This window comes from Calonectris borealis, chromosome 1, assembly GCF_964195595.1.
Source record: "Calonectris borealis chromosome 1, bCalBor7.hap1.2, whole genome shotgun sequence".
Taxonomy (NCBI): domain Eukaryota; kingdom Metazoa; phylum Chordata; class Aves; order Procellariiformes; family Procellariidae; genus Calonectris; species Calonectris borealis.
The window spans coordinates 37,514,224-37,535,199 of record NC_134312.1 but is presented as its reverse complement, the minus strand read 5'-3'; the positions used below and the strand labels follow the sequence as shown (position 1 = coordinate 37,535,199).

Below are 20,976 nucleotides of genomic sequence, written 5' to 3'. Positions count from 1 at the left end.
TTGCTGGAGAGGACAGACTTCCTACATACTCTTGCTACCTTCCCCTCACCCCCGTTTTCCTGAAGCTTGGCACACCCAAACCTGCAACCTTTCTGTGCATTTGGGTGACTACCACTTGCAGCAGACCTGTCAAGATTTTTTGTGCCAGAGTACGATGTGGTCAATATGACACAGCCAGGGAAGGAGGGGTTAAAACATCTATGCCATCAAATTAGAAGATATTCAGGCTTGTCCTCTTGCTCCACAACAGCATCCTAAACGCCTGGCTGTTCGCAGAGGCACCCGGGGTGCTGCCACATCATCTCTGCTGGCTAGCAGGCTGGCATGGCCCCCGGCTTCCCCAAGCAGGCAGGGGAAACCCACAGCCGGCTGGCTACAGGACTCATTTTAGGCCACTGCCGCTGGCCCGCCCTCACGGCGAGGGTACCTGTAATTCTTTTTTATAGCAAATGACTTTGTAGGAGAAATACCTGTGACATGTTTAACGGGGAGAAGGATGGTAAACCCTTCAAGCGGGAGCTCTGTCCCACAGGATCAGAGGGTTCTGCCAGGGGCTGGCACGGAGTGTCCCGCTTGGGCCGCGCTGGCTCAGCCCCAGGGGCAGCAGGGACAGGCGCGCTGCAGGCGGCGGCCTCCCGCCCGCCAGCAACGGAACCCCCAGCGCGCCGGGCCCCCAGACCGCCTCCGCCTGAAACGCCTCCCGGCCAACTCTCCCCCCAGGCGGCCGCGGGCAGGACCGCCCGCCGCTCCGCCGGCCCCCCCCCGCACCGCCGCAGGCAGCCGGGGGCGGCCCCGCCAGGCCCCGCCTGCCGCGCACCTGCCGCGGGCCGCCCCCCCCCGGCGCGGGAGGCGGGCGGGAGGCAGGGCGGGGGCGGCGGCCGCCCGTGCCCGGCGTGTGCCAGGAGCCCGCCGGTGCCGCAGGAGGAGCAGGAAGCGCCCGGGCAAATCCAGCCTCGCTATCACATGACTCAGCAGCCGCCGCCGCCGGGCTGAGTTCAGCCAGCGCCGCGCCGGGAGGGGGAAACCTGCCGCCGCCGCCGCCGCTGCTGCAATGAGCCCGCGGCCCCGCGGCTGTCCCTGAGCCCGTCGTTCCCCCGCCCGGCTCCGCGCGGCCCGGCGCCCCCATTGCGGAAGCGCGGCGGGGGCTGCCGGAGCCGCCGCCGCCGCAGCAGCGCTGCCCGCCGGCGCTCCCCCCTCCCCGCCCTGCGCGGCGGCTCCGGCGCTGCCGCCGCCGGCGGGGGTACTATGCTCACGCGGGTGAAGTCCGCCGTGGCCAATTTCATGGGCGGCATCATGGCTGGCAGCGCGGGCGCCGACCACGGCAGCGGCGCGGACTTGCCCCTCCGCTTCCCCTACGGGAGACCCGAGTTCCTGGGACTGTCCCCGGACGAGGTGGAGTGCTCCGCCGACCACATCGCCCGCCCCATCCTCATCCTCAGCAAGGACACCCGGCGCCTGCCCTGGACCACGGGCTACGCAGAGTGAGTACGGACCCCGGCTGCGGTGGGCAGGTGGAGCGCGGCCGGGCCCGCCCGCCCCGCCGGGCTGACCCCGCTCCTGGACGCACCGGCGGCGATGCCGGCGGACCCCCCCGCGGCGGGTGCCGGCGTTGCCGGAGGCGGCGGGGGCGCGTCCCGGGCCTGCGCGGCGCCGCCGCGGGCAGCGGGAGCCGGTGGGGGGCTGGGGGAGGCGGTGCCGTGGGCCCGGCCCGGCCCGGCGGTAGCTTTGCACCTGGGCAGCTCGTTTCTGGGAGGCCGAGGGTCCGAACGGTCAACTGCCCGCGGAAGCGGCCGGTACCCGGACGGGCGGAGGATGGCAAACGGGCAGCAGCGGGGCTTGTCCGCCCGCAGTGACGGCTCTGGGGGAGCTGGGGCCGAGGATGGAGTCCCCGCCGGTGAACAACTGTCTCAGTTCTTGGCTGGGGAATGAAAAGGGCTATTGATAGCAAACCCGGTTTGGTTTGTAACTACTTCCCGCTGTCCAGCAGTGGGGAAACGTGTGGGGTTTGGGGCACCTTCCTGTGGACCTGGCAGCTCGCTGATGGTGGCTGGTCACTTATTCCCCAAGTGCTTTCCAGTTTGGGGAGGTGCTTGAGGAACATAAGCTCCAAACGGAAAGAAAAATCCATTGGCCAACCCCAAAAGCGGGCTTTCCCAGTGGTTTTTTGCCCTGACTCACTCATGTCATGGTATTTACTTTAGAGTGTGTCTGGTCGGGACCTGGTTGTAGCCTTGAGCGCAATCAAACTAAATGATTGCACGCAGCACCCTAAATACCAGCTAGGCAAAGGGCAGTGTTCGTTTGGATGCAGATCCTCATCCCGCTGGCAGTGGGAGTAGCTGCGGAGGCAAGGCATGTCCTTGCACTTGATTCCTCTATCAGTACACATGTTGTTTTCTTTGGTGATACTGGGAGCAGGACTTAGCATTTGGTTTCTCTCTGCTGCTGTCGCTAAGCCTTGAACGTATCTGGCCATCCATGTTGCTACCAACCCACAGATTACAGAAGTTACACTAAACGAGCTCTTCCAAGCTACAAGCTGTTTTGCTGTAGAATGCTGTCTCTTCAAGTATACATTAATTCCCAACAAAACTACTGCAAAAGCTGCAGTGAAAGCTTCACGTTGTTAATGAGCAATCACTAGCTTTATTTAAAAGGTTGTTACATCATTGGGGACACTGAAATGGGAAGAGAGGTTTAAAGAATTTTAAATTGGATTGTTCTCTTCAGATTATTGAAGAATTGAATAGACTACTGAGCAAATTCCCCAGGAACTATAAGTTTAAATGTTTAAAAGTAAGCTCTAATTGTTCTGCTACTATAATAGTCCCTTAAAAAGCAGTGCTTTACCAAAGCAAGTAAGTGCTGCTATTTTTAGCTTACATGAGGTGCTGTGGCTTTCAGCAAGTAACTAATTGCAAGTTGTTGACAAAGTGGAAGGGAGGTTCTCTGGCTCCCAGGTGTACGTACCCACTGCTGCCCACAAGCTTTGCCTGAGACTGTTGGGGAAGAAAAACATGGGTGCCAGAAAGTGAAAACCCAGGTAGACCCTATAGATGAAACCTTCTGTGAGCGCGTGTTTGGAGGTAAAGTAAACGGCTCTGGTGATCATGAAGGGAGAAGAATATGCCAGGATCGTTTTCATATATTTGTTATTCTTTTGAGCTTTGAGCAGTTTGGTTAATTGGGAGGCATGAAAAAGTCACTGGCTTTCTCAGTTCCTATTGTTATCTATGTGAAAAGAGGTTGGCCTTTTGCTTTGTCTCTTCCCCCCCGCTTTTGTCTCATCCCTTCCAGTGCAGTTACTGGTTCCAGTGCTGGTGGAGCGGAGCTCAGTGAAAGGTATTCCTTCTTAGAGAGAGAGAACTAATGAACGTGTTGTCAGGCTCTTCCCAGAAACATCTCTATGATCTTCCAAAATGGGGTTTGGTTGTAACCGAAAGATGTCAAAATGCTTGCTGTGCAGAAGCTAAGAGGAAAGCAGTGCTACCAAAATTGTGTTGTCCTCCAAAAGCAAAGCAGTGCAACAGCCATTAATGAATAAAGAAAAAGAAGGAAATAAGGACAAACTTGCATTTTGCCAAATACCACTTTTTCTTTTTTTCACTTCTACTGAGCTATTACCAGGCTTTCTGAAAATAATTGCGAGACTTGCTTGAAGGTATACGTTCAAAATACCTGTTTTCCTTTTGGAACGCATTTGAGTTATATAGAGAGAAGAAATAGAAAAATGCCAGGAAGGTCAAATTGCTATTATACATATTCTGAAGTTTATTTGCTTGGAGGAAGCGGAGGATGAAGTACTTTTATGCTGTTATTTAGCATTGTGTTAGCGTCTGTATTAAGGAAACTATCAGAGCAGTGTTTGCCTTTTGTTACAGTGCAAGTAAGCACTTGCAAGAATGTTAGGAGGAAGTTTGGTGTCCTCACAAGGAGCTTGTGACATAATACAAAGGTCAGCCATTTAACTCGCATTGTACTAGTTTGCTTTGGTATGAAGGAATCAGAATATACACGTTGTACCCGCAGTGCTGAGGTCCAGCTTCCCTGCGCCATTTGCTTTTCCGCGTTTCCACATTGCAGCAAATCAGCAAAAGTGATTCCAGTGTTTTGTTGGTGGGGATGCCTTTGGGCACTGAGATTTTTACTTCTTGAAGTTATGAGAGGTTTGTTGTAGACTTAGAAGGCAGGGATTTGGCCCAGAAGGTGTAAGGAGAGAGTGTGTGCCACCCTTATTGTGTTTGCCCTGATGTCATGGACCGTCCGACAGCGGGGTTTATGTCGGTGGATTTATGCTCCACACCCAGCACCAGCATCTGTCTTACTGTCTTTAGGAGGAAATTTTGGCTCTGAGAACAGATCACTTGGAGGCTTTGGCTCAGGAAAGCGTTTGCAATGTTCATGTACCTTAGTTGTAAAACATGTCGGTTTACAGATGATACTGGAGCTCCTTGATGTCATCATGTCACTGTTTTATCCAAGCTGGAGAAGGCATTTCGGGGTTAGACCTGGTTCCCATGCAGGACTAAAGCAGCCTGAGTCCACAAAGTATGTAGTTTTTTCAGGGACTTCCTCTTGTTCCTTTGATTCTTGAGGATAGGGGTTTCTTACTAACTTAGGTAGTGATAAAGAAGCCTATCCTGTTGACTGTTTCTTCTTAGCCCCTGTGGTATATGCCAGTTCATCTGACTTGTTCCCTTGGAACAAGCACTTTTCCTCTTCCCCTTTTTCTTGCTTCTCTCATACCGAACTTTTTTGTAATGGATATTTGTGCAATATTGCTCATCCATGTCATATATTTTAACTTATTTTTAAAATTACCTACTTATCTCGGTGGTATTATGCAGTGAAATGTAAATTAGCCTTTATTTTTTATTATTAGCTTCCCCTCTTTTAATAGTGTGATCATCATGCAAAGCATGTAGGCAGGCAAATGAAATCTTCAAAAACATACTCGATGCTGGGATAAAACATCATTGCTTCCTGAAATTTCAGTGGGAATCCCATAGGGACTCAGCTTTCCTTAGGTGATGAGCAGCCTGATAATTGTCTTCTGAAACGACTGTCCTGCTGTCTCTTCCTTGCATGGGAGGCCTGAGACCTTGAATTTCAGTCCGCCTCGTACTGCAGCATGGCAAAAGGCCGGTAGATGTTTTAAAGAGATACTCTTATACCACAGATACTTTTCTAATGGTCATCAAACTCCTTAGAAGCAAAATGAAAATTGTATCCCACATCCAGTAAGCTTTTTAATTGTCTTTAAAGGTATCATTTTATTTAGAAATAAACTTTTCCTCTTTCATCAAGGGCATCCTTAATATAGCTTTACTGCATGTGGCTAGCTGATGTGCATCAGGAATGACCCAGGGAGAGGGTAGTCTGTTAACAAACATTCCCTTAAGTCTGCCTTTAATCCAGAGGGGTAAGGAGATTTGCTCTCTCTGAAAAGTTAAGTGATTTATTTGAGTAAGGGGGAGTGGGGGAGATCCTGCCTGACATTTTATTTACTCGTTGCCCTCCCTCCCCTCCCCTCTGCAGGCAGCTGCGCTCCCCAGGCCACGGGGCTCTTCCAGACCTTTCCCTGTCTGAGCCACGAGCTAGTTTCTGAGCTTCTGCTTGGATTGCCCTGTTACTGGGAGGGAAATTTCTGCTCTAGTCCCTTTCTCTGCTGTTTTCAGTGTGTTATGACCTCTTCCCTGCAGAGCTTCTGCTAAGTTGCCCTCGACCCCTGCGTTTAACTCTGAAAGTATCTGGCAAAGTAGAGGCAATAGCATAGATGGGATATATAACATGAAATGACTTGGATGGTATTCACTTGCATCTGAACTCTGCCCAGAATGTTATTTTTCACCTTTTGCTCTTTTGCTTTATCTTGTTCCCCCCGTGAAAATAGAGGATGAACAGGGTGGAGCAGAGCCTTCCTCTCTTGGTTGAATTCCCTGGACTACATATGGCACGACAAAATAGACGCTAAATTTGCAAATGACAAAGGACTAGCCAGCTGCAAGTGCCGGTGGAATTGCAGGGAAACTGCAACTGAATGGCATTTTGTGGTAGAAAAACAAGACTAGACATTTTCCATCTATTTTGAATGTGTATTCCTGGTAGTCCAGAATTCAGTACTATAATAACTTTTCTAAATAGTATGAATCCTGGGGATGGGACCATAGCTAGCTGCTTCTGTATCGCATGCTTTCCTCTCTTTACTCTTACCTTTCTGCCATCTCTTCAGAGAATATCAAAAGGCACTATTAAATACACGTAAGGGAAATGGGGAAAGTCTCAATCGTATGTTGTCTGCGACCTTATATGAAGGACAGTTTTGCCTGCCCTTTTTTTACTCATTTTTAAAAAATTTCTAAATGACACTTTAGATATCTTTGCAGTTCCAAGTTATAATAGGTAGTCAGAAACTCGACTTTTGTGGTGTGTGTGTTTCTTGGCTTATAAAGTCAATTTATTATCCCAGCGGTGCCTTTCGTTTGATGAGACACAAAGTCGGGGCTCTTTTTCCATAATGTTATGTTTCAGAGATACTGTAGTTTCTCTGCTCTGCAGGCCTGCAGCAGCAATTACATTTTCTCTGTGTGGTAACTACTGACCCAAAATGAATGCAGAGTTGTAGGTGAAGTATGATGACTGTGTCCTTCTGCAGCATTATTACAGTGGCATGTTGTTACAGTAATAACTTAAGTTCAAAATGAAAAGGAGGGAGGGAAGCTTATGGATTTTTTTTTTTTCTACTCTAAGTACTGGTTGTTTTGTAAGGCTGATGATGTTGCATCATATTTTCTCATGCTGTGTTACTTAGCCTGTAGGAAATGAATGTATGTGAGAATTGACTGGAAGTTTTTATTAAAATAATTTCCAGCCTTTCTCAGTGATCATAAATTTTAGGTTGGCACAATCAACATAAAATTTGTTGATTTTGTGAGTTAAGATAACACAGAAATATTTTTCTACCTGAAGTACCTTTCACATTCTGTCTAGACCAAACTGTTATTACGACACCTAACATTTGTATAAATAATCTGAAGCAGGTGAAAGCTTACCACATCTGTGAGATGAGGTAAACCAAAGCACAGAAATCGCTTGTCCTGAGTTGGACAATACGTTAATGTCAGAGGATAGCGTAGGGTTTGCAATTACTGATCACTTATTCTAATCCCCGTTGCCTCCTATTAACAGGAGATAACAGGGCAGTCATGCTCCTGCGAATTGGAAGTTACATTCTCGTTTCTGGGAGCTCGTCTTTCTAACCGTCAGCTGGGAGCATGACTCATACCCCGTTGGTAAACACATTTCTTGTATGTATTCTGTTTGGTACAAATTTCAGGAGGATGATACGCCTGGGAAAAGGCATGCCTTTTTTTATCTTGTTCTGTTTGGCTGTCTTCTCAGGTTAAGTACGTAGAAATAATGAATTACTTTCCTTTTTAAACTTTTAAAAAACTTGTTTACGCTTCTGTTTGTCTGGATAAAATTATGTTCCTTTATTCTTTCTGTAGTTCAGAACATAAGACTGAGTAGGACCTGATGAATGAGCTAAAAATTCAAATCCCATACGTGTACCTAAAAGACAACTAAGCATTCTTTCTGTGTATGAATTATTCTTCTATGCATAATGTAATGTTAACTTTAATATACATTACCAGACTCTTGTTTAAGTCTGGACTAATATAAAACAGCCTACAGAAACCTCATGATAGTTTTAAGAGCTTCAGAAATCCCTTTCCTTGTGTAAGAGCTTATACTATAGCATCTAATATTTATGTAATGCCTCTAATCGGCCAAGTGTCTTGCAAATAATAATTTCAGAATAATCTTGGAGAAAAATGTACATGTATAAATGTTCTGGTTCCTCAGGTGAAGAAGCTGAGGCAGTGAGGATAAGCCTTGGCAAGAGGTTTGATACGAACGTGGAGAATGAATCCTGAGTTTAAGGTTCTGTGCTTGGACTACACAGTCGTTTTTCCCGCCATTGTGTGCTTGGCTTTTCCTGTGTGGTCTCTGATTTCTTAGAAATAATGGGGGTAAAAGGAGAAAAAGGAAAAAAAAAAAGGTGAATCACGTGCTCTGGTATTTTTAATGTAGTCTAAGTTGCACACACATGATTCCTAACACGGCAAGTATGAAAGTCATCCCCCTAAGCTGTCTTGTATCGCTAGTCCCCCAGAGGCTTAAGGCTAGTGCTGTCTCACGTGTTTCTGAAAAGCTCGCTTGAGCGTTGTCACGGCTTCTGAAACCAGAGGGTGGCTGTGAGCTCCCAGGCAGCCTTCCTTTGGCCCCTTCTGCCTTGGCACTGGTGGCAGTCGGCAGATGTTACCTGCACACACTCCAGCTTTGTTCGTTTGTCTTGGGTGCAGCTGCATCGCTTGGGAAAGGTGTAAGTGGGAACAGCTTGGCAGAGTGATCACCATGTTATAAAGTGATCTGACAGGGCTGTGCCCCTCAGGGTGAACCGCTTTGACCCTGTGAATGTGATCAAAAGAAACATGCTCAGTTTGACCTTGAAAGGAAGCAGTGCTGCAAAGCACAGGTCACTCCTGTGATGGGATCCGTGTATCATGTGAAGAAGAAATATGGTCTGTGGGTTTAAGGACAGGTTAAGTCAGCTCTGTGTTGAGCTGCATCCTGAGTAAGACTTGGAGTAGGGGAGCGCTGTAAATGAGTGGAGGGAGATGTCTTTGAGTGGATTTGGGCAGAACAGACTCAGTAACTTTGCTGTGGCATGGGGCTGGAGTAGGAGCAGGTGCTGCGTGTGTGCTGGAGCAGTGTTTGTGGGGGCAGGTAGAGGCTCCTGGATCATGCCTACCTGGGATCTTTATCCCCAGCCTTCTGGATTTCTGTTCTGATTGAACTCACTGCTCTAAAACGCAAGAGGTCCTACTGGGCAGCAGGAGCTCGGTAGTAATTGTCCATTTTGTTGTCTCTTAACTAAGGATTTTTTTCCTCCTCCCTGTTAAACAGAAGGAGGAAGGTGATTTGTAAGACTTGGATTCCATTTGGCCAGTTACATTTACCTGGTAGGATTTATGTTTGGGGTAGCCAGCTACGATACATGGTATTATCCAGTGGTTTCCCTACTCATAGGTTAGGTAGAGTAGAAGGGGTCATGGTTTCAAGTGCTCAGTTAGCAGAGCTGGTGGGAGAAATTCCAGCTTGTGTTGAGCCCCTCTCCCCCCAAATGCAACAGACACGGGGTGGGAGTTCTATTGCATGGTAATTACAGAGGTTCAAGCATGTAGGAGGTGGTCAGTAGATCCATTGCAGCCATTTGCCCGGCTTCACCGCTAGTGCCTCCTGCCCAGCTCCCTCATCCAGCGGCACCTTGCTGTCTAAGTGGATGCTGCCAACTGTAAGTGCAGGGTGCTAAACGGTCGATGCTGCATGCGCTGTTCAACAGATGAAGCTCATAAAATGGCTGGAGGCAGGTATGGTTTCTCCTCCCAGTACTGTACATAAGGCAAATGTTTTTGTCTGCAGAGTTTAGCGTTCTCTAAATAAATACCACACCCAGTGTTTCTTGAGGGGGAAGCCATGCTGGGGTAAAGCCAGCCTAAGGGACATCTCTGGTTCTTGATCACAGCATGGTTTAATTGCTGGAGTCTGAGAGGAGGAAGGAGAAAAATAACCCCAAGCTGAGGCAGCCAACAGTGGCAAGTGCAGTGGTTGGGGGAAGGCTCTGAGCAGGAGCGGGTGTGGGCAACGCATTGTTGGGGAATGCTAAAATATGGACCTTGTACGTGACTCAGCACTCATGCTGATTAAAAAAAAAAAAAACTTAAGAAGAGGTTATCAGTGTGCTGTGGCAGGCAGGCCTTTCTGGAATGAAGCAGGGTGGCAAATCTGGAGCTTTGTTCCTTGTTTGGGATCTGTATTCAATACAGTGAGGCTTGACGGGAAGGGGGAATCCAGGGCTGCTGAGGTACAGGGGTATGGGCAGCGCTGTATCCTCAGAGACCCTCTGGCTTGACAGAACTGAAAAGATATCTATTTTTTAAAAAAGGAAAAATTTATAATGGTAAGCTGTCAGTGCTGTTCACTGAAGTGGTTATCATCTGTGTTTAGCTTCAATTAATTTCCTTTTCTTTCTTTGATACCAAGAGTTGCATGAACACCTGAATCTTGTGTGGCCCTCATCTTGATGGCCATGGCAGTACTTCTCCTAAATGGTCCCCATCCCCAAGATGGCTAGGAGTCGAATGGGTCTGGTCCCCCAAGAGGATAGACAGCAGCGTTGTGTTGGCCTCTCTCTCCTCTGGTGTGGGGAGATCTGTCTGTCCATTGGTTTCACTTGTCATAATGCCAGCTTGTTTTTAACTCTACTGGGCGTCTCCTCTGCTGGAGGAGGAACGATGTCAGATCCTGTAGGCTCTGCGCCTTCCCTTCTTGGGAAAGCAGGCCCCATCCTGGTGGTGGCAGTGGCTGAAAGGCAAATAACTGTTTCCAATCTCTTTTTTTCCCCTCTTCTTTTTGAAGTGCTACCATAAGGTGTCTTGGCTGTTTTTGATGCTGTTCAGGCTCCTTTGCAGGCAGTGATAATGACAGTGATACCATGACTCGGTCAGCTTCGCCTGACGTCAGGGAGAGAGGGTGGGGAGAAGGGTGGGAAGCCACATTCTGTCACGTGTATGCTTTCCACGGTGGTTTTCTGCTATAGTAAGAGAAGAAACAGATTGAGCTTTGATTATATCTTTTGCTACTCTTATTTTGCACCATAAACAATTGGGGTTTTTTTGGCGGGGGACACACGACACAACAGCCTATGTGTGAGTTGGAGTTGAAGAAGGGCACGTGCTGTTTGGGTGTTAGCTTGGAGTGGTTTTGTGGATCATGCTCTGATGTCCTGCATACCACTGCTTCAGAAATCCTGTGGCAAAGTGTCCTTGATCTGGTGTTAGAGGTCTGTGAGATTGTCTAGGGATCCTTTTGTAGGCATAGCTCTGCTTCCAAAGTCTTCCCAGTTAATTCCTCCTTTTATTAAATCTGCTGGTCCCGTAGCTAAGTGCCCTTTGTGCTGTCCTGTCTGTCTATCTGCCCTGTTGCTTAAAGGTACTGACAGAGGCGAGATACTTCTTCCCCTCTGCCCCCTTCCTGAGCCCTTCTGAATTTCCCTGATTTGTTCCTCTGTCCTTTATGACCTGTTATAATAATTTCTACTCTCCAAACTCCCTGCAGAGAGGCAAAAGAGATCCAGCTCCAGCCAAGCTCTGCAGCAGATCTTTTTTTATGTTTTTTTGGCCAACATTGATTCATTCAGGCCAAGTATGATTTGTCTATCTTTAGGTATGTGTTAGAGACCTCCTCAGAAACAGATGATGCGTAGTGTGTGTTTGTAATGTCGTAAAATACCTGTCAGCCAGAACTAACAATCTGGTCCTTGGTGGAGTCTTATGTTGGAGGTGGGACTGAGGACGGGTCTCCAGCTCTTACAACTTGGACAGTGGTCTATTTTGTGGAGAAGTCTTGCAAAAAAAAAAAAAAAGAATAAAAAAGTTACCCTGCTGTTCTTCAGAGATATCTGTATTCTTCAGATGTAGCAGGTCACCATGTGGACAGACATGCTGTTCTTCCTGAAACGGTAGCTTCAGCCGGTTACCCAGCCATGAAACACTAGATACCCGTGCCCTGGGGTGAAACAGGATTCTTTCCATGGGGAGCTACCTGGGCAAGGGTTTTGTCCTTTTGTTCAGGTGTGATGTTTAAAGACACAGCTCTTCGAAGACTAAGAAAATCCCATAGGCATTGCTGCTTTGATTTCAGATGGTTTTTGTTAGGTTTTGAAACAATTTGGTTGAAAGGGAGGTTAGTGCTGGAAAAAGAAGTTGCCCAAAGTGCCACTGATGTTTTTTTTTTTTTAAATTATTATTTTTAATTATTATTCTTTTCCCCTTCTCTCTTGGGGGAAGTTGCTTTTTATCTTTGGTTGTGGACATTTTTCTTTTTGATTCATAATCTGTGCTGCCTGTCTGAGGAGGAGAAAGCGAGAAGCTGTGAGACTTAATAGTGGGAAGCAAACCTTCCTTTACTTTATGGTTGGGAAGAGCACTCCTGAAATCGCTTCAGGCCCCAGTGTTGTAACCCCTGAGAGCAGGGCCCTCTCCAGAGGGTTCAGGGTTGTGTTGGATGATCCGTTTCAAAGGCCAGAGCCGCCGCATAAAACCCACCGCATCCCTGCATTGCTGACGGGCCTCACGAAGCAGCTGAGCAGTTCTGCTTGTACCCAGGAGGGCAGAGTGTTGCACCTCTGTTGGTTTCGGTGGCCGTGCAGGGGGCTTAGTGCCTTCTCTCATGTCCCGTCCCGTCACCCCACCATTAATTCCACTGGCTCCATGCCTGTGCCAGTGCCTTGGCAGCCTGAGTGCAGGTCTTGTTTTTCTGTTTATTTGTTCAGCAGTATGTGATGCTTTGCAGAAGCCTGTGCAATAAAACTAGCTTCCTTAAATTGCTGGTTATGTTTTTTAAAACAGCATTTTGGAGAAAGTGTTTTTTCTTCCAAATCTGTTTTAAGGGTCTTTGTTTCAGAAGTGAATGCTGAGTTTTGGAGTAGAAATTAGATTTAAAATCCAGTTTGAACTAGTTTTTGTTTCTCTTTGCTGAACTTATTTGTAAGTATCTTGACTGAAAAAGGAAATTAAAGGGTTTTTTTTCCCATTTCTTTCCAAGAATCTTGATCTTAGTTCAAACTTGCAGTGTTTTTTCCTTTAGAAATTTTAAGAGCCGTACAGTGAAACCTGCATTGTATGTGTGGTGCTGCTGGGAATGGGGTATGCCTTTAGATTCAGGTATCTGCTTAGGCATTTAGAAATGGAAAATACTAATCATAAAGCTAACCTCAGTGAATTTTGTTGCTTATATCATCTCATAGATCATAAAGTTTTGTGGGTAGTTGGTCTGAAATGAGTGATTTACATTTTGCAGAATGTAAATAGAATTTTTTGTCCTCTGTCTTCCTCCTGCCCTTTGCACAAAAAATAATTGTTTTTCAGCCATTTTCATGTGTCATTTGAAGGTGAGAACTTAAATCAGTCACATATGCTCTCGACCATAATGCAGGAATTGGTAAGGCATTCAAATTTACACTGATCTTTTTAAAAATTAAAGAAAGATATGTCAACATCAAACTTGGAGGGTGATTCCCTCTCCCTTACCTTGTCGCCTCTCTCATTGATCACATCTCCAGTCCTGTGCTTTCAGTTAATTAAAGTTTATTGAGAAGAATAAAGAAATTAAGATCAGTGTCTTCACAGCCCTTACAAAATATAGATGACAACTTCTTCAGGCTGGGACTCCCTCCGGCGTACTTCTCAATGTCATTTTAAGGTCTCTCTGTCCCTCTCCTGTAGTGCAAAGCCGGGAATTACAGCCCAGCGAATTTCTTCGGCAACCTCTCCAGAGTAATCCCTGAAAATCCCAGGTCTGTGGATGGTAATTCTATTAGCCGTTCCACAAGCCGAGTCTGGAAGAATGCAGCTGGCATGCGGGAATGTGGGAAGTTCCCCATCTCTGCCTTTAATCCTGCTTTTAGAGGGAAAAAACGTATAGGCTAATGTGATTAGCTATAATCCCATTCTTGCTTGGTTTTAGAAAAGTGTCTGATTCCTAAATCGCAAGCTAGTTCTGTGAAGTGCTTTTGTGGAGGGAACAGGAAATTATTTTGCTACTCAGCTCATTTGTCTTTGAAAAAAACACTGGAAGCAAGAGAAAAAGAAGCTCTCATAGCCAGCACCGAGTTTCTAGTTTTTGTTGCACAGCATAATTTAGAAAGCTGAAACCAAGAGCATGTAAGTGGAAACACAAAATGAGCATAGTCCTTTCAGGTATCTAGGTCTATGTATAAACACAGGCATGGAACAACTTACGCACATGCTGCAAATTGCTCTTTAGGGCTTTGTAGGCCCAAAGGTTTATGTTGGGATCTTGTTATTTGCTGATATGTGGCTGCTACTGAAACTGGTGTCGTGGTTGGTTTAGTGGGGACCAGGGACAGAGCTGTCTCTCAAAAACCCCACAGCTTCTTATCTGAAGTGAATGGTCTGGGGGGACTTTTTTCCCCATTGAGGCACTTGTTTTTCCTTTTACTGCTAAGAGAACAAAACCACGAACTTCTGTGCAAGCGCTAGTGTAAAGTGTTAGAAACGCTGTTGGCTGCGGGAGAGGGGCAGAGGCAGGACCCTCCGTGACAGGGATGAGGCGCACCGTGGCCTCTTGCTGTGTATGAACCCAAACAACACACCGCTTTGGGGACAAAGGCCATCTTCTTCTTGTGTGAAAGGCAGAGTGCAACCTGAGATCAAGGTCTTTCAATGCCATTGTTTGCTAATAGCAGATTAGTTGTGTTCAAAGGCTGGGTGTTCCCCGCAGCCCCTGTCTGGGGAGAAGGAAGCATTGCCCTTGCAGGCTCACCCTGTTTTCTGTTTCCAGGGGAAGGGAGGGAGAAGGTAGCTGTGGGAGCAGGCAGAAAAATACCTTGTTCAGGTCGTCTTTGTTTGCTGGAGAAATTGGGAATAAGTGTGGCTGGTCTTGGAGTCAAATGCTGCCTGAACTCTCTGGAGTGAACGGCTCTGGAGAGGGATGGGGTCTGGGGACTGAACTCGTTGCTTTTTTGTTTGAGCAGCAAATTTGAGATACTGCGATTTAGAGAAATTGTGTGAATGGAGGCTTTCGCTTGTCTTCCCATCAGGTTCCCCCTCCTCTCGTGCCCTTTCTTGCCAGCACGGCAGCGGTGGTGTCAGGGCCCTGGGCAGGGAGGTCCCGGTGGCGGCTGCCCCGAGCGTCCTGGGGGGGGCAGGGAGCACCCAGGCATGCTGGTTCAGCTCCCCAAAGGATTGCAAGGTGGGAGCAAATTCACTGAAGAGGAGTATTATTCACTCGTCTTCTGTGTCAAGCTGGCCTCGGGTATCAGTCCTGCCACAGTAGTTGAAATGCTTGGGAGGGGCGGGAGAGATGATGCTGTAGCAATAAAATGCTGCAATACTAATCTTACAAACTTACAGGCTTAGTCAAGCTGGTGTTTTGAGAGATTGTGTGGGACTGCCTTGTTTACAAATAAAAACTATCACTTAGTTTAATTACGGTGTAAGGCATACTGCCTCTTGCACTTGTTTACAAGACTGATGTTTTGGTTTGTGGTGTATCTGCTGTGCTCCCTCACAGCTTTCTCCAATGCCAGAAAACTACTTTAGGCTATCAAATAAATAAATGAGTGCCTTTAAAACAACAACAATAACAAAACATAAAAAAAACCCCACCAACAAACCCAAAACCTATATCAAATCATTGAAAAGGAAATTTTTGTTCTTCTTTCCCCTTTGAAACTGTATCATACTCCCTGAAGTACTTGGAAAGACTAGATGAGGAACTAGATGGATTTAATCTTGGAGAAATGTAGTGGTGTTTGGCAAGGATAATTTGAACTACACATTTCAAAATCACTGTAAGCCCTCTAGCATCCTTCTGGAGAGCATGCCGAAACGGTTGCTCAGTGTGTAGTAAAAAAGCTGAAGAAAGTGTTAGCGTACAAGGGAAGTGGGATGCGATAGTGGAAAATGGATTGCGTCTGTAAAAGTTTACATTTAAAACACTGTTGAGAAGACTGTGTTCACCCTTAATTACGGGCAAAGCTAAAAAGGAGGAGTAATGACTATGGAAAAAACCAAGTAGGAAACACAGAGAAGTTGGAAGAAAGGGAACAAAAATGAAGCCTACAAAACCAGGAGAGAGCACACTGAAAGCAGGCTAAATATTTTTGTATTGGGGGAAAAGCTTAACAGGAATAGAAACCCCTATGACAGAAAATGAAAGGCCATATACAGTGATAACAGATAATGCTTCCCCATGTAACTTAAGAGTGTATGGGCAGAATTAATCGCTTGAGGACATACAGTTGTGAAAGGCTTCTTTGGTAGGTCAGGGTTTTCTGTTTCAGGGTGCTCTGAGACCTTGGATCTAAAGGTATTTAAAATAAAGTTAGAGATAGGTGTCATGAAAACCTAGAATCTTTTTTTTTTCCTTTTTTCTTTAACAGAAAGAAGATATAACCTCTCATGCTTTTCTGCATGACAGAGGACTCTACTGGGCATTAAGGGGATCGGTCTGCTATGGTTGGGTTCATTCCTAAATTAACCTGGTATTTCTCACACTTCCACCTGGAATACCTGGATTCGTCCCTGCAGCAGAAAGCAGTGTGATTAGTGGGGCACGAACAGAGCTCCTGAGAAAACTTTTCCAAAGGTTGTTTTTTTGTTGTTCTTGTTTGGAATGATAATCAATCCAGAGTGTTGTGGTTTAACCCCAGCTGGCAACTAAGCCCCACCCAGCCGCTCGCTCACTCCCAGTGGGGCCCCCCCCCAGTGGGATGGGGGACAGAATCGGAAAAGTAAAAGTGAGAAAACTCGTGGGTTGAGATAAAGACAGTTTAATAAGTAAAGCAAAAGCCACACACGCAAGCAAAGCAAAACAAGGAATTCATTCCCTACTTCCCATTGGCAGGCAGGTGTTCAGCCATCTCCAGGAAAGCAGGGCTCCATCACGCGCAATGGTTACTTGGAAGACAAACGCCATCACTCCAAACGTTCCCCCCCTTCCTCCTCCTTCCCCCAGCTTTATATGCTGAGCATGACATCATATGGTCTGGAATATCCCTTTGGTCAGTTGGGGTCAGCTGTCCCAGCTGTGTCCCTTCCCAACTCCTTGTGCACCTCCAGCCTACTCGCTGGTGGGGTGGGGTGAGAAGCAGAAAAGGCCTTGACTCTCTGTAAGCACTGCTCAGCAATAACTAAAACATTCCTATGTTATCAACACTGGTTTCAGCACAAATCCAAACCATAGCCCCATACTAGCTACTGTGAAGAAAATTGACTCTACCCCAGCCAAAATCAGTACACAGACGAAATACCAAAATGTGGGAGAAGGCCCTTCCATGGAGACCACAACAGAAATTGAAAGTGGCAGCACAAACTATACCAAAAAGTGGTGTGTAGGTTTTCTGCATGGGGAGAAAACTCCTTCTAAAACAAAAGCTCTTTTAAGGGTAGGGAGTCTTTTCATTTTTCCTTTTAGGAGTTCATATTTAAGTACTGGAGAAAGCAACTTTTTTTGTTCAAGGGTGGATGTGCTTATTTTATGGTATTCCAAAGTAAGAGCTTTTCCCCAGCTAAGAATTGAGGAAGGCTACCTCACTAAGAAGAAAAATAATTACGACTGGCCATTGGTGTCATGTTATTCTTCATCTTTCAGTTCTTGTGTAATATTTTATCCCACATTCCTGAAACAAAAAGGCAGAAGAAATATATGCAGATACCTATCCATTTTTTCCTCTCTTTCTGGATCTCTTGCTGGGAGTCCCAGCCTCCAGAAGCATTACGGAGCTGTGGGGCTCTACACTGCCTTCCCCGGCGTTGCAGGAGTACTGCTTAGAAAACTTCACAAAAATCAAGTGAACATACTGCTACAATAAACAGTCGAGCATTGTTACAGGCAGGTTATAAGGCACAAAAGATCCATCAGTAGTGAATGGATTAGTCATAAAGAATCATTGAACAAATAGCTCAGTCTGGAAGAACGGCAAGGTGGTCTTGACTTTGAAAATAAGAACAGCGTTTGGAAATTGTTTCCCATGTGAGGGTTTTAACAAGACCTGACAGAACTAAAATACCTACAGTGAAACAGTCATACTCGCAAGCAATGTCGAACAGGCGGGATTTGTTCTTAACGCGGAGAAAGGCACCTGGCGCTCGCAGTACTGTGTCACGCAGCATAGTGAGGGGCGTAAGTCATATGCGGAGCTAACATGGTATTTTGCAGGAGAGCTTATCTTAACCAAAATTAAAAGGATGCTTGTGAACGTGTAGAGAGATGGGGGTTTTCATATAGGAGGCACGAAGTAAGCTTGTTTGGGAACGCTGCCGCTAGAACATCTTCATGAGCTATTACTCTCCTACGTCCGAAAGCATTATGCATATCTGCAGATAAGAGCTTATGCAATATTCTTCAGCAAACTTGGTTGTAAATCAAATAGAAAGTAAACCTGGTAAGATGTGTGAGTTTAGCTGTGTAAAAACTAAATCTATGGGGATATGGGAGGAAGTGTGGAGACTCAAAAGTGAAGGTGAGAGAGTTCCAACATGTTGTTTTAGGAAAAAGTGTGAAATCTGAACAAATACCTGAGATGTAAGAAATAATACACTTCCAGGTAGCTGTGTAAGCTGTGTGTACCCTTTGCACAGGACTTGATCAATTTTGGGTGGGTTGTAGGAAAGGTCCTCCCTATTTCCTGTGTCTGTTCATCCGGTGCTCTGCTGCCTGGCAGCAATGGGAGATGCAGAGCAACAATTTTGCAGCAGCAGCAATGTTAATTTTTGTGGACAAGAGAGCCAGTAGTAGCATGGCCGTGGGGTGGGGGGCTGGACCCATCTGTGGTGGTCAGCAGCTGACAGGAAGAAGGATTCGCTATGGAAAGCATTGGCTTCTCACAGCCTCTCCATGCAGTGTGTAAGGATGTCTTCAGATCTCCTTCCACAGCGAAGGGGTGATGTGACTACAAAGCTGACTTCTATCCATTTCTTCCTCCATGTTTCATGGGTGCAGTTCCTATTACAGAAGAGTGAAACGTGGCCACCGAATGGCAGAGTAGTCTGGCAAGGTACTTAGGGAAAATAGTTTTCACTTGATCAGCTCAGCATAGGAATTTGGTCTAGAAATCTGCAAATAAGAATTTGACAACTCATTGAAGTCTAGGACCATTACTAGTGTTGCCCTGTTACAAATAGAGGCTTCACGTGTGAGCAGCTGCCTTACCTGGTGTTAGCAGCTGGGGAACGTGTACCACAGCTGAGAGTATAGGTTTCATCTGTATGTGTTGGCAATGACATATTAGATGATGTGTTGAGGAAAGCCATCTTAGACAGGTTTTTAGGGAAAACAAACCCATGACTTCTCTCCAAAACGAAGCCTTTCCCTATTCAGAGCATGCCCAGCAGGCGGCCATTCTTGGAGGCAGTTGTGTTCTTTAAAGTGTTTTGTTTTCTTTTACCTATTACTTTCCTTCAGCCCTTCCTATCAAATAGCTCACTTGAAATCCCCCACTTTTTACAACAGCTGAATGAAATGAAAAACTTCTAATTATATCCTTATCTAAGAGTGCTGCCACTCTTACTGAAGTACTGTTTGAGATGAAAAAGACATGTTGCTCTGCTTTTCAGCTGGACTAATCTGGCAGTGTGACAGGTATATTTTGTGGTCATTGATGCTTTTAATTGTGTGGCAAATAAGCATGAAACAGAAGAGTTATGTCTAAAGAGAGCCAATATTATTATTTTCCTCTGCCAACTTGCAGTCCGTGATGTCCAGTGTGGCTGTGTTGTTCATTTGACCTGGGGAGTGTTAGGGGACGAGAAAGTTGTCATCACACTTTGATTCCTCAGACCTTGCCAAACTTATGAGGTCCAGCCCACAGACCAAAAAACCTTCATCCGCAAAACCAGCAGGCATCTGAAACACACCAGCAAAGTGTTATATGCAACTCAGGTGCCAGCATAGCACCACAGGGAGAGCCCCATTTCATCTGAAAAACACTTTGTTGTTTCTCTGGACAAGCCGTGCCTGTGTCTCCTAAAACATTTGGAACAAAAATTCTCATTAATTGTTCATCCCTTTATTTACCATCCTATTCTGTGACCACGATAGATCAGTGCATATTTTACACCCAGAACTGGAAGACCAAACCTTGAAAGAAATTTTTTCATTATCCTCAACCCACATTCCTTTTCTGCCCTCACTTCTTGAGCCTTTAGAATAGCCATCAGCCTTACCACAGTCTTCACAAGGAACAAACTTCCAGTGGCCTGAAAAAAAAACCCCACCCAACTGAAACCAAGCTGTGCCAGAGTAGCACGTGTTTGTAATAAATGCTTTAGAGGACAAAGCTGTAGGAATTCCTGAAACCTACGTTTGCTTTGAATAAAGTAGACTCCGCCCAGAGCAGTAGTGCCGTCATGGGAATTGTGTGGGTGACTCTATACCCAGATGCTTTCCTGCAGACAGTTGGTGAAGGATTGGAACACTCTGTTTTCAGCAGGAAACATCTTTCGTATCTTCCCATCATCTTCCTGGCCTTGATCCTTCTGAGTTATTTTAAAACAAAACCCAAAAAAATCCAGAACAAAACAAAAAAAAGCTTTACAAAGATGAATCTGGAAAATCAAACTTGTGGTAACTCTCCTGGATATGCATAATAGATAATGGTAGAGATACCCATATGCATAATGGTAGGAGTATCTCTAGATATGGGTAATGGCTTTATGGCCTGGCTTGTAATTATACCCTGCTTTCTTGCTTTGCCCCTCTTGTTCCTAGTGTGCCCTTTCTCCCATCATCTCACCAGCTAGTGCCCTTCTCATTTTATGACATGCCCTGTGTTCTACCAGCAACTTGTTTCTTTATGATTTATCTGCATTTAGTTTGAAGTTTTCTGAGTGTGTTAATTTCTGGAGAAGTTTGTGCATACCTGGGTGAAAACATTGGGCAAAGTTTCAGCTCTGTCAGCTAGTCTCGTAAAAAGGTGCTATTGCTCTCTGGAGACCTGATCTCCCTAATACTATTTTGATAGTGGGCTATTTTAAGCCACAGTCAAAAACTAAATAAACCCCTCATTTGGTTGTTAAAAGAAAGGCATACCACAGACTTACCGTAAGTCTCTTGGAAAAAAGCCAGTAGGATTAGGCGCTGTCTGTGCACTCCCAGATGGTGAAGCTAGCAAAAGATTACACTTAGAGAGTTTGTGAAACTCTCCTAGTTGCCCAGAAATAGTTGTTATATGTGGGATGCTCGAGTAATATTAAAACAATTCTTTGCATAATACTGTAACTTCCATTATCAAATGTAATTGTCGCAGCTCCAAATTTTAATGATCCTTATTTATACTGCATTTTTAAGATCCTGTTAAAACCATCAGAATTTCCTATTTCAGAATAT

At 45.9% G+C, this 20,976-nt stretch overlaps 1 protein-coding gene across 1 annotated transcript in view; it reads left to right on the top strand.

Annotated features, from left to right (window-relative positions):
• Nucleotides 1-862: 862 nt before the first annotated feature.
• The window catches only part of PPM1H (protein phosphatase, Mg2+/Mn2+ dependent 1H), a 143,205-nt gene continuing 123,091 nt past the window's right edge, over nt 863-20,976 (top strand). The window contains exon 1 of the mRNA XM_075148740.1: nt 863-1,481. Within this exon, the coding sequence (XP_075004841.1) occupies nt 1,246-1,481 (236 nt within the window). The 5' untranslated portion in view covers nt 863-1,245. The remainder of the gene's footprint in view (nt 1,482-20,976) is intronic.